The 17,500-nt window shown below is 45.0% G+C and overlaps 1 protein-coding gene across 1 annotated transcript in view; it reads right to left on the bottom strand.

Moving 5' to 3' along the window:
• Positions 1 to 17,500, bottom strand: part of uvrag (UV radiation resistance associated gene) — a 72,750-nt gene that overhangs the window by 33,937 nt on the left and 21,313 nt on the right. The window contains exons 9-12 of the mRNA XM_030792710.1: positions 12,957 to 13,041; positions 11,170 to 11,257; positions 10,762 to 10,822; positions 8,111 to 8,276 (exon numbers count right to left, since the gene is read on the bottom strand). Coding sequence (XP_030648570.1) covers positions 8,111 to 8,276; positions 10,762 to 10,822; positions 11,170 to 11,257; positions 12,957 to 13,041 — 400 coding nt within the window. The remainder of the gene's footprint in view (positions 1 to 8,110; positions 8,277 to 10,761; positions 10,823 to 11,169; positions 11,258 to 12,956; positions 13,042 to 17,500) is intronic.

Here is a 17,500-nt window from a genome sequence, read left to right as displayed (position 1 = left end):
ACCTCATGTTTACCTAGGTCTATGGTCAATGGCTCTTTCCACGACTGTGCTTTTGCTTAGGGAAAGGTTTGGCACGGGTTGGAGGAAATGTCAGTCTGTCTGACTGACTACAAAACACAACGACTTTGTCGACCATACAACCCCCCCCCCCCAACCCCGTTCCCACCCACCCCCCCCCAAAAAAATAGCTACTTTCACATTTATTGCAGTGCGGAGTATTGTTGAGTTGTAAACAGGAAGGCCAGCTCTTGGATCTAAGGAGTTTTTGTTAAAGAAATGAAAAGGGTCCTTAATCATGTCCTGCGTAAACGTCTGGAAGGGGCCGAGACTGTGGTTCCGTTGATGAGTCATGGTTTGGGCTGAGAGGAGAGGAGATGTGCTGTGCTCATCTTGAGTGACGTTTGAACTCCTGGACCGTGCTGTACAACCATAAAATATACGGGGGTAAGCAATCCTGGGGTTTATGCAAGCAGTTAATCAGATGTGTTCAATGAGGTTTGACGACGTATTGTTCTTTCTGAATAAAGTCACTGAGCATGCTCTCTGAGAGGGGGTGGATGGGGAACATTCCGGATGACGTCGCAATGAGTAAGGTCTTTAGTATCTATATCAGCTAAGCCCAGTTACCACCTGATATCATTATAAAGAGATGGTTAACACCAGTTCAATTCCCCCAGTCAGTTTGGCACTGAGGAACAAATGCCTAACACAGTGAAAGCCATAACTCATCGAGCTTTGGCTTCTGAGAAGAGACTTGTCCACGTTCCGCGTATTTTTAATCAGTAAATCTTTCCAAATATCCTTAATCATGTCACAGGGCTTCTTCTCTTTCGTTTTGTGACTTTGATGCTTCAGACTTAAAAGAAAACGAAAAAGAAAACGAAAAAGAAAAAGAAAAGAACATCCCGTGGTAAAACGTATTAAAAGCGATCTCCAGTCTCGTTCGGATGACATGGTGACAAGCCGGGAACCTAACTGACCATGACACGATCAATGGCTCTCTCTCCTGTACCATATGTGCCACACCACCATGGATCAAATCCCAAATGTCAGCAAGTCGCTTGGCTTTACGAGGCCCTGACATGAAAAAATACACACTTTATTACCATTTATCTCCTCTCTCTCTCCTCCGTCTCTCTCTCTCTCTCTCTCTCTCTCTTTTTTTATGGGCCACAGGAATGTTTCATCAGTCTTACTAAAACTGCGCAGACCCCAAAAAAAAAAAATCAGAGGCCTCTTTTTAGGCTGAGTGATTTATTTACACTGGTTTAGCTTACGGACAGAGGTGTCAAAACACTAAGGAAGAATGAATGTAATTGTGATTAACTCAAGTAATAATGATAAATGTGATATATGCGATATGCTTTACTTTACCAAAAAAAAAAAAAGTCTATTCTACTCAGTCAGACACACCATAATAAATCTCCAATGTGTGTCCTTTTCAATCCAGTCACCAAGTAATGGTGCATTTACAGGCTGCATCTGGGAGGAAGTTTAGATACACAGCAATAAATAACGAGAACGCAAAGAAACACGGAGACCTGGTCACATCCTGTACTTCAGTTCACTCCTGGTTTTAATTAAATAGGAGAGTTAAGGGGAAGGGGGGGGGGTGAACGGAGAGAGAGAGAGAGAGAGAGAGAGAGAGCTGGATAACGACTGCTGGATATTCTTAAATGTCCTCTTAAACAGGCAGAGATGACAGCACGCATGACCCCAAGGATGACTCCACGGCCTCTTTATAAACTGACCCAAACGACACCGTCACAGTAAAGAGAGCTCGTAAGTGGAGCGCAAGCTCATTAAAATAGCGCAGTGCGACACACGCACAATGTAATCATTTTTCAGATATTGGAAATTACAGTTCGGCCTGATTTATGCAGCAAGCGCTGCCATTAGCCGTGACAGTTCCGAGGCAGGTGCTTTTAAAATGCAGCTGCGCTGATCTACGAGCCAGAGCGCGTTTGAAATCGGCACATTAAAGGACAGTTCGAAACGCACCGGGAATTTTTCTCGCTTCTTCCTGGCTGGGTTAGGGATGAGTGAAGTGCATGCAGAAAATGGGGAAAGCTAATTGCAGTTTGAGAGTGTAATCCATGTGAGTGTGAACGAAAGAGAGCGAGAGAGAGAGTGAGTGAGTGTGTGAAAGAGAAAGACAGAGAGAGCGTTTGTGCGTACATATGCATGTATGCAGAGGAGAACGGGGAAAGAAAGAGAAAAAAAAAAAAGCCTCAAGATGACATTGTTTTGGACGTTTGGAGTATTCATTAAGATGTATAAACAGTCTGTCTTAACACATGTGCTGGCTTTCAGGCCGAGTATACATTGAGAACAGGTCAGGGAGTCACCGGGAACGTTTTCAGCAGTTTTTGGAGCTGTTCTAGGTCCACCCTGACCACCCACCAACAGACACTGTCTTTCCTAGCCCACAGCCCACTGCAGTTCCACAGCACAGCACAGACCAGACCAGACCAGAACAGAACAGAACAGAACAGAACACCGTCATGATATGAAAGAGATTGGACTCTTACTGACATGAAGAAAGAGAGAGAAAAAGAGAGAAAACAGAGAATGAGAAGAGTGAATACTGTTTGGATTATTTGACTCATGGAAGATGGAATCAAGCTACAGAGACAAACACCTTTAGGAGATTAAAATTTGGCCTTGAAAAGCGAGGAAGATCCACTGATGGCCACAGAGAGAGAGAGAGAGAGAGAGAGAGAGAGAGAGAGAGAGAGAGAGAGAGAGAGAGAGAGAGAGAGATGGAAAAGCGGAGAGGTGGATGCCAGGAAGTTAAACAGAAAAAGCAAAGGCTGTAAAGATGCAGTAAAGAGGAACGGCATGGCTCTGCTGCACCAACCTTTAACGAGCATCATCTTTTTGTGTGTGTGTGTGTGTGAAGCTGCTTTAACTGTCTGTATAAAGATCCAACACATCTCTGGCTAACAGCAAAATCGTTCCTCCAAGCCCAAACAAAGGTTTTTGGCAGTCCTTTTCCAAAACCCTCAGACGATTTTTATCTCATGAAAGAACGTGCGCGTTGGGTACAGAATCTGTTTACATACATCTCTACGCCAGCCATTCTAAAGTGTCTAAAGTAAATCGTCTCATCTCTCAAAACTGTCAGCCTGTGTCTTGTCACAAAGTAACTCATAGCTTCATATTTGGCCGCCCCCCCCCCCCCTCCCCATCTCCCTTTAGAAAAACTCCGATAGGACTGTGGGAAGGAGGGGGTGTGTACTCAGGGCCACATGGTCCATGTTAAGAAAAGAAAAAGGGTACTATAGGTCTGGAACAATAGCTTCCCTTCCTTGGAGAAGGTTCTTTCCTTTAAGGAAATCATCATCTTCTGCAAGACTCCTTATCCTCTCCTTTCATAGCATGGCCTCATACACACACACACACACACACACACCAAAATAACCTTTTTAAAAGCCTTAGCTCAAGTATTGATGTGTCAATCCCTACTTCCATATTTTTTTCTTTTTTTTTTTTCTTTTTTTTTTGCCTGTCATAAAGTAAATCTGAAAAAAGGTGCATTGCCCATAATACGGTTTCCAATAAAAGACCGCATGAGAGGCAATGCTTGCTTTTTAACAGGCCCGTTTCTGGACTCAATCATTCGGAGGACATCTGGATCATATCTCGCCCGCTCCGTTCTCGCTCGCTCGCTCTCACTGCTGCAATCAGACATTCTGGAGCTGGCCTGGAGAAGAGAGGAGAAATATGGACGCAACGTGCCGTTAAAGCCCATTGCATTTAAAGAATGTGTCTTGGAGGCTAAGAATCTTCCAAGGCCCCAAACAATAGTACCTTAAAGGGGAGGCATGGGGGGGGGGTGTTTTGAAGAGGAAATATTACATTGGCTTCCAGAAACACTGTTTTTTTTTTTTTTTCCAGAAAATAAGTCTGTGCCGCTCCCAAACCACATCCATTTGCTCAGATATGAGGTGTCCTGGTTGCAAAAAAGACATGGACCTCCTCCACCTCCATCAGCACAGAGTTTGGCCCGTCAACACCAGGGGTTTGTGAGGAAAGTGCCCTATTGCAGTGCAAAAGCACAGCGGTGCTACTTCCATATTCTCTCTTTCCTTCTGTCTTTCTTTCTTTCTTTCCTTCTCTCTTTCTCTCTCTCTCCTGGCGTCAACCGCATTTATATGGCTGGCATGCAGAGCCGACAGATTCCAATTAACACAGGCTTGAAATAGATGGTAAATCTATTACTGGAAGCAGAGGGAACTCCTTCCTCTTTTTCTCAGTTTATGATGTGGGCTAGTTACTGTTGTGTAAGAGAGAGAGAGAGAGACAGACACACACAGAGACAGAGAGAGAGAGAGAGAGAGAGAGAAAGGGTGAGAGAGAGATTACGAGGAATGATTTGACTAGGAAAGAATATAAGCAATGTTTTTTTCCCAATTTATTGGAATTCAACTGAATGTATTATTGACGAGGCTCAGGAGATCACAGAAAAAATATGTTTTCGGACTTGAAGGAGTAATTCATTCATTCATTTTCTAAGCCGCTTATCTTAATTAGGGCTGTGGGGGGTGCTGGAGCATATCCCAGCGCTCATTGGGCGAAAGGCAGGGAAACACCCTGTACAGGTCGCCAGTCCATCGCAGTGAAGGAGAAATTATTGCCCATAAAAAAAAGCAAACAATGACATCGGCAGACTTTTCAAACAAACACCAAAAAGTTTCGAAAGAGAGTCTAAACAGTATATAGTAAAAAGATAAAATTATGATGTCAGGGCGCTCGGGACGAGAGTGCGTTTGAGAGCAGATGACATCTCAGAGTTAAATAGGGTCTGAAGAACCAAAAGAAAAAAAAAAAAAGAAAGAAAGAAAGAAAGGGAAAAAAATACGTTCACGAATCCAAGGCGCTCCCAGACGGGCTGTTTCTCCACATCTGTGGACTAGGATGCCACAAACGTGCACTGGTGACAAATGACCAATGTGCGATTATCACCGGGTTCTGGGGCACAGTTCCAGTAACACCTAAGCAATCTTCATTCTGTGCCATCAATCCGACAGTTTAATCATCTTTCGTGTAAACTCCTCTTTCCATGCTAGTTGCCTCGCGTCTTCTCGCACGTCATTTGAGCTCGAGTACACACAGGCTCAGGGAACACGGGAAGCCCTAAACACAGTAAGGGAGGTCGTGTCAAAGGTCGAACAAAGCGTATGGACCAGCTCAGGAACACCTAAAAGAACTGGTGGGAAGTGTGGGCCCCAGTAACCCTCGCTGAATGGTTTTATTTGGTATGACCCAGCTGAAGTAAATAACCACGGGGTAATGGTCAAGGGAATGCGTAAACTCAAGGCCATGTAGAAGGGGCTAGAGAATCAGTGAGACCACCAGCATTCCCCTCCAGCTAGGAGCCTTCTTCTACAGAAACACACCAGAGATACATCCAAAACGTCACTGACACCAACCAGGACAAATGGGTTTTCTCAGGTCAAGACAGCTCATTCATCTCGAATAAGTCCTAACGCTGTTATCCGTTGCCCCGTTTATGACTTTGATGAGGAGAGAGATAAATGAGACAGAGCCAAAGACGTGACGCGGAGAACATTTGTCAAGCCCGACCACGAAGTTACACAAAGTCTTAAAGGTGACTTCTGACACGTACGCCGATAAGCTGTTCTGTTTAAGGGTCTGTGGGCCTCACTGGAGGCCTAATTGAATCTGGTTCTAGAGCAGGCCTCGCGGCCTAATTATTAGGAAGAAAGCCCTTGTTCTTGCCATGTCGCACTCCTACTAAGTCACTCGGTTTAATGAGGCGGGTTTTGTGGTGGTTCGCAGTCAAAAGCTCAGCTGTCAACCTCAAGCAATCACCCGATCCATCCAACAGAGCAAACCCAACACTCTCCGTCTGCCCCCAAGTCTCACACACACATATTACAATTATACAATACAATGCTGCCAAGAACACCCCCCCCGGCTCCCTACCTGTAAAAGGTCTGTGTTTACTGAGGGACCGGGGGAAAGTCTGTACAAAGTCTCGTCTCCTGAAGTCTGTTTGAAAAGAATCTCACATCAGCACTCCTCGCTTCCTGCGAGCGGCTTGTTTTAGCAGGGACACAGAGAACGTGAACTCTGAGTAAGATGTAAATCCAACTGATGGGAAATCAGTCTCAACTGAGGACATCTCAGAATCTGAGAGATGGTTCTGCGAGCCAGTCCGATGTGAGCGCGGGCCAAGGAGGTGAGTGGGCCTAATGGGAGGCAGCTGTGGCAGAATCGGGTCCAGTAGAAACCAGAAGAATCTAAAGCTGACGCTGCTATGCCAGGAACAGACACAAATTCTGAGTTCATAGTCATCTACCCCCCCCCCCCACCCCCACCCCATCCCTTCTCTTTCCCCCAAATCATATTGGCACGTGAATCTGTAAGTATTAATCGGGCATCAAAAAGGATGAAATATGCTTCCGACCCCGTGTCATTCCAGATTTATCTGATTATACCTATCAGAGTTTATGATTATTTTCATTAAGGGGACTTTTCGCCATGCACGAAATGCAAGAATGTGACCTTTCTTTTGAGCATGTGCTTCAAACGTGTAATTATCACGTGGCAACCGAGTGTCTTTAACGTGTTCTGCTTAGTTACGGCATCAAAACACAGAAAAACAATCGTTTTGATAGGGTAGCCAACGCTGTAATTGTCGTCTTCACACATGTCTGCGCAAAAAAATACCAGCCTTCTGGCCCCCAAAGGGCACGCCATTGGCATGTACCCTCTTCTTGTGTCCATGGCAACCACAGCATCCAAACATCATAAACAAAATGGTTTGCTCCGCCTCCTAGGACCTAGTATCTAAACACAGAGTGAGGCGCAGAGTATAGCCCCAGGATCTTGCCTGTTGCACAACGTGAATCAGACAATCTAACGTCATTACAATTTTCCTGCAGAATGAACTGAATGGACGAAGAATGTGAGGGAGGAAAAAAATAAACCGCCCGCCAAAAAAAAAAAAGAGAGAAAAAAGTTCTGATGCAACTGTTTATTCTTGATGAAGAGATGATTTTTTTTTTTTTGCTATAGCATAGAGATCAGATAGGGTCTCACGAGAGGAAAACAAAGAGCTGTCACTCTGCTTAAGTCCATCCAAAACACAAGGGGAGTTGGGGGGATATTGAGCAACAAGCATCCATACAGGGTCCTTCCAAGTCTCAAAAAGATCCACAACACGCACCCACTCTCTACTGTAACTGGCCATGACATCATATGCCCCCCATCCCTCCCCCCAAACTGGGTGTCACAAAACCCCTCTGTACTGGAGTAACCAAAAGAGCAACAGGGTTCAGAGATTAAAGGTTTAAGGAGGATGCTGTAAGTCATTACACAACGTAAGAATGAGAGAAAACACTGTTTAGACAGGGCCAGAAACTGAGGACCAGTGAGTGCCATATCCACCTTATCTAACCCCCTTATCTACCGGACTCATCCTGAGTCAAATACAGGACACAGGCAGGATGTGAGGTTCGGACCACCAGGATAGAAAATGAGTTTTTAAAGGGCTTTTTGAACACCTCAACAAAACAAGATGAAAAGGTCCTCTTATACACAAACACACACACACACACATGCATGCACGCACGCACTCCCACAGTGTTTGAGAGAATTCCTTTCATTATTCGTTATTTATATGCCATGTAAAAGCATGGACAGTAAATCTAGAGAGAGAGAGAGAATGAGTGGGACACATGAAAGAGGAAAGAGGAGTCAGGGCGGAGGGCGGAGGGCGGAGGGCGGGGGGGGGGGGGGGGGGAGAGAAGATGGGGTTTAGACATGGACTTAAAAGCGGTGTCCCTGCTGTGTTTGAGCTGCATCTCATCTGCAGAGGCCCTCAAACCAGCAGCATCCACACAGACGAGGTGCAAAGAAACCGTACAGCCGTAGAACATTCTCCATTCTCACACCGACTCTCTTACTCTCTCACACATGCATCGTATCAAAAAGCGCCTTTCGTCTGAAATCGAAAGTGATACGAACAACCTCGGAGGTCAAAAATTGTTCCAAACCGTGTGTTTTGTGATTTTTTTTTTTTTTTGTATTATTTATTAGTGCTGGTGTTGGTAGATGGTACGAAGTTGGAAGCTCTTACTCTCTTTCCTTCTCACTCAGCTTGTCCGTGATGGTGTCTTTGATGGAGGATCTGGAGCCTTTGTGGATGACTGGATACCTGAGGGGGATCTGCAGGAAGCACGAGATCATCAGCACCAGGTGTGCCGTGTAACCCAGGGCGACAGCTATGCTCCCATCATCCTTTGCTGCAAACACGTATGAGAAGATCACAAGTCAGCGTGAATACAGTGAAGAGAACACAAAACCATATGGAAAAAAAACGATGGGGAAAAAAAAAAACAACAACTTTTAAAGCTGTATACAAACGCAAAGCACACTGATTCGTGGGGGTCATTCCTTTTTGTCGTCGGGCTAAGCGATGTGTGAGGCACAGCTACAGTAACCTTTTGCCATGCATGAAGGCAACGCTCTGTAACATTATGTCTAATGTGAACATCACAGGCGACCATCCATTCAAAAAAGAGAGAACTCTTAATGTTAGTGTTTAAGGGATAAACATATATCATTACATAGTCAAAGTCTACCTTTCCCCTACAATGACATACCATTTATTTCAGTCTGATGGTCCTATTGCTCTCTGCGTGCCAAAGTTTTAGCATCTCTTACAGGGATGCAAACGAGAGGTCAGAATACCAAAACTGCAAAAATATTTGGTACCTTAGCAACTGCGTAGATAAAAGATGATAATTTGGAAGTCGGTAAAAAGGCTTCTGAAAAGATGCAAAAAAAAAAAATGTACGTCTATCGGCCACAAAATATACACTAAAGCACTCTCAACTCTTTGGAATGCCTGATTTTTGTCTAGGCACGAACACGTAATCATCTAAGCAATTTCCAGCTTTGGCGAGAAATTTGTACAGCCTTATGCTTCCTAAGTTCTTTTCAGAAACATCTATTTCTTGGCCACATTGAGCAAATTTAAATCTAACCTTGAGCATTGCCAAAGGAAAATGTAGTACTGCCATTTATATGAGGAAAGCCATGGATATTATAATCAGAGTAAATTATTACGATATATTTTGCAAGTCTATGTAATCAGATACATCTAATGTAAAAAAAATGCCTTTTGAGCATCTTTAAAAAGCATGAATGTTAACAGTGAAGTGTTAAAACATAACAACAGCCTCCTTTACACTGCCAGTTTTAAGCACAACAGTGACCTGATACCACCAAACATGCATGAGTCTCTTCACTACATGTCCCAGAACACCCTTGGGCCACTGCACTTGCTCCGTTTTTACTCACTACTTTTCTGCTTAGACTGGACTTGACAAATACAGCCACACACTTCCTCAGGAAAACTCAGAGCTGCGAATGCAGAGCAAAGGCTGTCAGAATACAGTGGGGTGACCAAGGAGGTGAACATACTCACACGGGGAGGTAGTGGGGGGGGGGGGGGGGGGGGGATGGGCACAAAGGAGAAGGAACAGGGAAATTTGGGTTGGGGGGGGGGCATAAAGAAGGAAAAAATAAGGAAGAGCCAGAGGTTAGTGTGTTAGTCAAAAAATATTTTGGGGGGGCGGGTGGTTAAAATAGCCACATGCTAAACCTGGCATCCATTAGCCTCTCTCTAAGCTTTTGAAGTCAAAGTTGTCTGCCTGAGAAAAGCCAAATCTGATTTTCCACAACACAAACGGGTGCGACACGCAGGAAATGAGATGAGTAACACGTTCCAAATGTTAAAGTCACCGAATCATTGGCGTTTGATTCCAGCTCCACACACAAAAGACACACCAAAGTTTGGATGCTTATAAATATCAGCTGCAATAGATGGAGCTCAAAATCAATCAAATATCCGTAGAATCTACCCAGAGTGAAAAAAAAAGAAGGATCGCTCCACAGAGCACAATACATAAGAAGTGGGACTCAGAGGCCTTAGTGAAGTTCTGAAAGGGGCCAGTGTTTGACCATAGCTGAGTGTATGAGGAAGGTGAGTATATTGGTTGAACAGTCACACTGGTTAATGAAGAAAACAGCCTAAAGGGACAAAGACCAACAGGAAAATGAGAAAGAGTATTCGCGTTCCTCTTTGAAAGGGAGGAATGCTCAAGACCATGACCGGTAAAAACAAGGGTTTAGGTTTAGGGCGAAAAGAGAAAGTCAAAGGAAATCCTTCCTGACAAAAAGTATGACACACAGACTCATCATCATCATCGACTAATGTAGCAGTAATGGCTTTTCGTGTGGGGGAGGTGGGTGTTCTGTTATCAGTGCCAGAATCTCTCCCCACAACAAAGTAGTCACATTACCCCTGACCTTAAAATGGCACTAAATGTGGTCTGGATCAGACAGAGAACAGAGAGTCAACGCGAATCCCTGTTCAATTTTATATATATATATATATATATATATATATATATATATATATATATATATATATATATATATATATATACACATATATACGCATCACCGACTGATTTTCAGGACATTTCTGTTCAGCCACTGAAGGTGGAAATCTATCTAGCAAAAGAAACAAACCATTGTGCGGACAAACAAATAATTTTGCAACCAGACAAAAAAAAAAAACATTGGTCAACTTGCTACAGGGCGGATAACACACACACACACACACACACACACACACACAAAAGCAGCTGTTTCATGCTCACGATGCAAATAAACAGGCTATGCGTGCAAGACGCTGGGTTGACACATTACGAAAGTTACCTTGAAAATCTTCAGAGTTCGGCAACTTCACACCGCAGATGACGTAATCAGATTGATTGTTCTGTAGACACAAACGGTCATTAAGAGAGCAGTAGATCCATAAAGATGGTAAATGCTTTGATGTGAGTAACCTTACAGAGCAAACATTCAATTACGTCAATTAATAGCATCCAGGTTCTTGTGAAACTGGCCTTTTCAGATTACAATTTGGTGTGTTTGTGGTTTCTGAACATTTGTTACACATCTATTTCTGTAAACCGATATAAACTCAACATAATGGTCTGCGCGAAAGAGGAACGAATGCCAACTGGCCTTTGAACTTTAGCGAGTGAATAAAAACACTCGCTTTGACTCCCAATGAGACGTGAGAGGCAGTGACGTAATGTGTGGGTGGGGTAAGGCGCTCACCACATCGATAGGGTAAATGTAAGAGAGTTCGGACAGGAGCTGCCGGCAGCGGAAAGTGAGCTGAGCGTTGGACTTCAGGAACAGCTCTCTGAGAACAGAAACACACACATACACACACACACACATACACACACACAAAACCAGTCAGGTTTAAGTTTCTCAGAAAGTGAAAACCTCTCTCAAAGTGAAAATAGCAAAAGTTGATGCCACACGTATGACCGGACGGCAAGCGATGAGAGTGAAATGGAAATAAAAGAGAGATTGAGAGAAGGAATAAGGGATTTAGAAACAGAGAGAGAGAGAGAGAGATTTGGAGAAGGGGAGAGAGATGGGGTGTGTGGAGGGGTGGTGGTGGGGGGGGGGGGGGGGGGGGGGGGGGGGGGGGGGTGTGCACTTAAGAGAGGGCAGTGTTTGTGTTGGACGTGGGAAGACAGCGGAGCTAATGGCCCCGCTCTGAATCATCTCTCGAGTAATTGCAAGAGCAACTCAATTATCATAACTGCCAAATTACCAGCCACTTCCTCCACCCCTGCGCTGCTCCTGTGGGACTGTGAGCCCCCCTCCAATCACAACTCATCTGTCAGCTCTGGGACATACCATTCCCTCAGAGGAAAGGGGGGGAGGGGGCGACGGCAAGATCACGACCTACCCTAGGTGAGGTGGAAAGGGGTTGGGAAAATGTTTGCTTTTTCATGTCCACGCGTCAGCTACTGGGTTTGACTTAAGAGAGGTATGGGAGAGTGCATGTGTGAGAGCGAGGCGTAGTCCTCCAGATGTGAGGTGAACCCAAGAAACTAGAGCAGCACTTGGGAGAGAATTTGGGATAATGGCTGATCATTTTGCGCAGATGAATAGGAACTCGTGAGGGGAAATTATGATTGGATATGAGAGCTCCGTCCTCTGCAGCCTTCTATAGGTTTCATATGAGGTCGGTTGGGTTGGCCCAATGCCTGACTACCATGGATGGCCGTTTCGCCATCACCGGGTGCCACAGAGATTCAGCTGTGAGCACGACTTTATAAAACCTGAGTGGAAACCACTATTTCTCGCTTTGCATCCTTTGCGTTTTAAACAGTTAAACAGTCCTGTTCTTGTAGTTACGTTACGCAATGTGATTAAATAACATTCTTTTGGTGAGCAAATACATTTACCATCGCGATTAAATTACCCATTTTTGCGGCTGACCTTGGGCAGACGCGTATTCGTTAGGTTTACGGCGTTAGGCCTGAGGCCGGATTCTGTTGCGCTACGCAAAGCTATGTCGCTCTCTTCGTCTCTGATTACCTTCAGTCTGTGAGGTCAGCACCCGACCGTGTTTTCACACACTCAGGGCCAATGAGGCCGAGTCAGGCCGCACTGGCCTCCCTTCAACGCAATCAACGTATTCCCACAGCCCTGCATGTTCTATCCTGGGGGTGAAAATAAACAGCCGGGAAGCAACAAAGCCAACGTGCTCTTTCTGTGTCAGGACCGCGTAATCTCTCAAAGTGTTTGGAAGAATCTGCAGTGCTTTTCAAAAAAAAAAAAAAGGGAGAGAAAGAAAGAAAGAAAGAAAGAAAGAAAGAAAGAAAGAAAGAAAGAAAGAAAAAGAGAGAGAAGGAGAAAAATCATTCTTCAGAGGGCCACCTGGGTTATATACGCCAGATGGGTGGCGAGAATATGGACGGAAAAAGCGGATTGGGGGGGGAGAGGGGAGGAAGAAGAGGAGGGGGCCGGGGGGGAGGAAGAAGAGGATGGGGGGGGGGGGTGAGAGGAGAGAGGACATTTAATTAGAGACTCCCACTCACCTTTTAGCAGTGCATTCTTTCTGCTGCTCGTTTAACGATGCTCTCTCTGCCTTCAGACTCTGATGTTTCGTGGAGAACGCCTCTTCTGTGGTGAGCGGAGAGAGAGAGAGAGAGAGAGAGAAAAGTAAATTAACAGGTATGAACAAGTTCGTTTAGGTAGGTGTTTTATGACTGATGGCTGCCAATTAAAAGCTAGTAACATCAAACGGCTACTTTCATCATGATGTTACACTTCCTCTTGAGGTAAACATAAAACTAATAGAGATAAATAGTCCTTTGTTAGACAGTTTTATGCTAACGCAGCAAAAAACCTTCGACGTGTCATAACGAAAGAGCGATAAAGGTTTAAAACAGACAAACCCACACAAACTGATTTCTATGTTTCCTGAGTTTAATTGAAGTCATGCTTTTCAACAGACATTTTTCAAGCATAGCTACTTTAAAGGATTATCTCCCTTACTGCATATCACCTGTCAAAGTTGTTCTGTCAGTGAAGGAATCCAATATCAGAGAGGGAGATGAGATGAAGGTAAAGAGGGTAATCTCAATCAGATTAGCTACTGAGAGATACAGTCTATAGAGATTAGCAGAGTCTTGTTGGCTTAAGAAGCAGATATGAAACACTTCTCAAAAAGTAAAATCCCATCTCGCCTGCATGGCAATTTCACCCTCATGGAATCAAAGCCTCCAGCCGCCAAACTGCAACATGTAACGCTGTTATGTGTCCTTGCATGTTTGAGGCTGTGTGTGTGTGTGTGTGTGTGTGTGTGTGCGCACATGCGTGCTTGTGATTATTAAACTCTCCTCTGAATATTTGGTCACGTTACGCACCATTATCCGATTTATTTTCTCTCTTTTGCGATGTTGTCCTTTCTTCTTTGGAAGAACATTTCTTTCTTTTTTTTTTTTAATGTACATTACAACTGGAAAAAAAAAGACCACATCACACTCTGAGCCTCATACTACGTCTGGATCTTCTCACTTCAGTTAAAGAAATAGAGAGAGTACCAGAGGAACAGAGCGAGAAGAAAGTATGGGAAAAAATCAAAGCAGACACCCTCGTGTAAAGACAGGGAAATAGCTTTGTCCTGACCCACACTTGTAAAAACAGAGAGTGGGGCCTTATAGTAGAGCGTCATGAATGTCTGGTCTTTAATAAATCTCAAAGGACTTGCCTCTCTCTTTCACGGCCCTGCAACTTCTCTCTGTCCTGTTGAAAAGGATGAAATGGGTTTTTTTTTGTGGGGGGGGGGGGGCCTTAGGGTCGTCTCCCGCTCTTTTTTGATAGCGGGAACGGTGAGGGACGACGCATCTTTTGGAGCAAAGCTTTCCCATATGGAAGTTTCTCTCTTCTCATAGACAAAGGGGAAATGGAGAGTTACAGGGAGGGAGAGAGAGAGAGAGAGAGAGAGAGAGAGAGAGAGAGAGAGAGAGAGAGAAAGAGAGAGAGGAATCTATTTTTCTGGTCCTCCTTCTGTTAATGCTAACGATTTCTCCAAAACGCTCTCTGGTCCAGTATATCACTCAGTTCTCGGAGGTGTCAGTAATCAGCGACAGATATAACCCTCATCTGGGCTATCACTCTTCTAAACGAAAAAAAAAAAAAAAACAAACCAAAGTACATGCGAGTCGAGGTGACCGAGGATCCGCAACGCGACGACGAACGAGCCAAAGTGAGTGACGTCTCTGACTGACACACTGGGAGAAGAGACTTAACCCCAGCCTTTAAACATAATGGCATTTGGCCAAGTTTTGCAGGTGTCTGAGGTCCTAATGGCAGATCGGCCTTAAAATGCGTCTCTGTGTGAGAGAGAGAGAGAGAGAGAGACAGACAGACAGACCAAATCTCTGTCCTGAATGATGGTGAACTCACTTGCTCTCAGCACTTTTGTGTTTTATGACTCCCATCTCATTTGAGGGAGCAACTACACGACTGACGTTTATTGGACTGTAGTCATGCTGGGGATTGGGGGGGGGGGGCTGAGGAGAACTACCGTTATTAATGGAGTACAATCGTTTTTATGGTTATAATTTACAGCACTGCTGCTTCTCGACAGAAAAATTAGGACAGTGAAAATGGTGATGGGAGACATGACGCTTAAAGACGATTCATCAATTCCGAGGAAAAAAAAAAGGGGGGAAAGGGGAAAGACCAAATTTCTCGAGGAGAAAATGGAACCCCGAAGCAGTGATGAAATGGAAGCTGTAGACGGGACAAATGTGGTTCCAATTATGTCATTTTTTTTCAAACCAATCATGTGCAATGTTCATCAAGTGGATTAGCCTCAGCATCTTCAAGGACCGATTCGTGCGAATTCTGGATTCACTGGTTGACCACATAGCAAACCGCCGTGGGACCGAGCAGTGAGTGAAAAAAGCCAACGTTAATAACATTTAACGAGTTTTATTTTCATACTGCGGCTGAGCGGTCGAGGTACAGAACGCTCCGAACGGTCGAACTCGTGAGGGATTGGATTTGAAACGAGCAGTAAAAAAGGATGATAGATCTGCCTTGCAAATTTTAAACAAATAAGAGTTTGCGCTTGAGGTTCGGGTCAGGACTTTTCCCGTTGGCGAATGAAACGGGAACGACGACCTCGTCTCCGAAAAGTTCCTCCACCGGCCTTCATTCCCTCAGAGTTCTTCTTTAGGAACGCAAACCAAAGTCTCCCCTCACAGTGCGGATCCTGAATGGAAATGGGTGGCGTCTCCTTGCCGTTCCTCTTAAGGCGCCGACGGCCGAAAAAGGCAGGATTAGGCTCCGTTTAAGCCCCACGAGCAGACACAAAGCGGACCTCTTCTTGAACCCGAACGCGCTGTTTGTTTCCGAGACAAGAGAGGTTTAAGGGAGGTTGAATCATTAACCAAACCCTCATAGAGAGAAAGAGAGACAACACAGCATGGCTCCCTGCCCCTTTAACTCAAACAACTAGGGCAAATCAATCAAACCTGTCTCTCCTCCAGATCCCACCCTCCCAGATATTAAACAAATAAAAAGAGGGGTTTGACAAATCAGTCTGAATGGCTGGAGGGGTAAAACGAATGGATTTCTAAGTAACATAAGCCTTGGGTTAAATTCCAGGGAACGCTGTCTGACCTGTAGTAGGAGAATTCTTAGCAGGCCAAACAAATAAGAGAAAAATCAATCTAGAACGCTGATTCAGACAAGAAAACATGTGTAACACCTACATTTTGCCTTTATGTTCAAAATGTCATGCAAACAGTGTGTAAAAACATTTTGCAATAACAGGCAGAATAACCGCGCCATCTGTGATAATAGCCACGCTGCTACCACACACATATAGATGGGCAATCACACGCACTCAGTAACACATACACATGGGTGTACATGTACGGCCTTTCTATGGCTCTCTGTGTGTGTGTGTGTGTGTGTGAGTGAGTGAGTGACTGAGTGAGTGAGAGAGAAAGGGAGGAGGGGGGGTCAGTATACTGTACATCTGCATATTAACACTGAATTCGAGCCACGCTGCCAAATTTTTCATTTCCCCAAGGACGGAACAGATATACTGCAGTAAAGAGGCCAGGAAAACACAGCCATCCATCTCAGATGTGATACGGACTTCAGTTTTAGAGCCAATATAATTTAGACAACGACACCATAAAATGCTAACGGCTACTTTTGCAGTCCCTAATGGAGGTTGACTAGCACACACTAAAACGCCTCAAGTATGAGCGTTTGGCAAGGGGTACTGTGCAAGTAGGGCCACTCACTGACTCTGACTCTGACAGGGCCACTCGCTGACTCTGACAGGGCCACTCACTGACTCTGACTCTGACAGGGCCACTCACTGACTCTGACAGGGCCACTCACTGACTCTGACTCTGACAGGGCCCTTTTCTGACTCTGACAGGGCCACTCACTGACTCTGACTCTGACAGGGCCACTCACTGACTCTGACTCTGACTGGGCCACTCACTGACTCTGACTCTGACAGGGCCCTTTCCTGACTCTGACAGGGCCACTCGCTGACTCTGACTCTGACAGGGCCACTCGCTGACTCTGACTCTGACAGGGCCACTCACTGACTCTCACTCTGACAGGGCCACTCACTGACTCTAACAGGGCACTCACTGACTCTGACAGGGCCCTTCTCTGACTCTGACAGGGCCACTCACTGACTCTCACTCTCACTCTCACTCTGACAGGGCCACTCACTGACTCTGACAGGGCCACTCACTGACTCTCACTCTGATTCTGACAGGGCCCTTCACTGACCCTGACACTCACTGACTCTGACTCTGACAGGGTCCTTCTCTGACTCTGATTGGGCCCTTCACTGACTCTGACAGGGCCCTTCACTGACTCTGACTCTGACAGGGCCACTCGCTGACTCTCACTGACTCAAATACTATGAATGGGCCAGATTCAGGATTTGTTGCACTGCTTATGACAGGCACCAGCGACTTTTGACAAACTGTCCTTAAGGCATACGGGGGTTATGTCTTTGTTGATTCGTCTTACTGTAGTGTGTATGCAGTTGAAAAAGGGAAATATATCACTGCTTTGTTCCTTTTCTTTTTTC

Source organism: Chanos chanos, chromosome 15 (genome assembly GCF_902362185.1).
Source record: "Chanos chanos chromosome 15, fChaCha1.1, whole genome shotgun sequence".
In the NCBI taxonomy this organism is placed as follows: Eukaryota; Metazoa; Chordata; class Actinopteri; order Gonorynchiformes; family Chanidae; genus Chanos; species Chanos chanos.
Note: the sequence above shows the minus strand (reverse complement) of the source record. Positions and strands in the feature narration are given on the sequence as shown.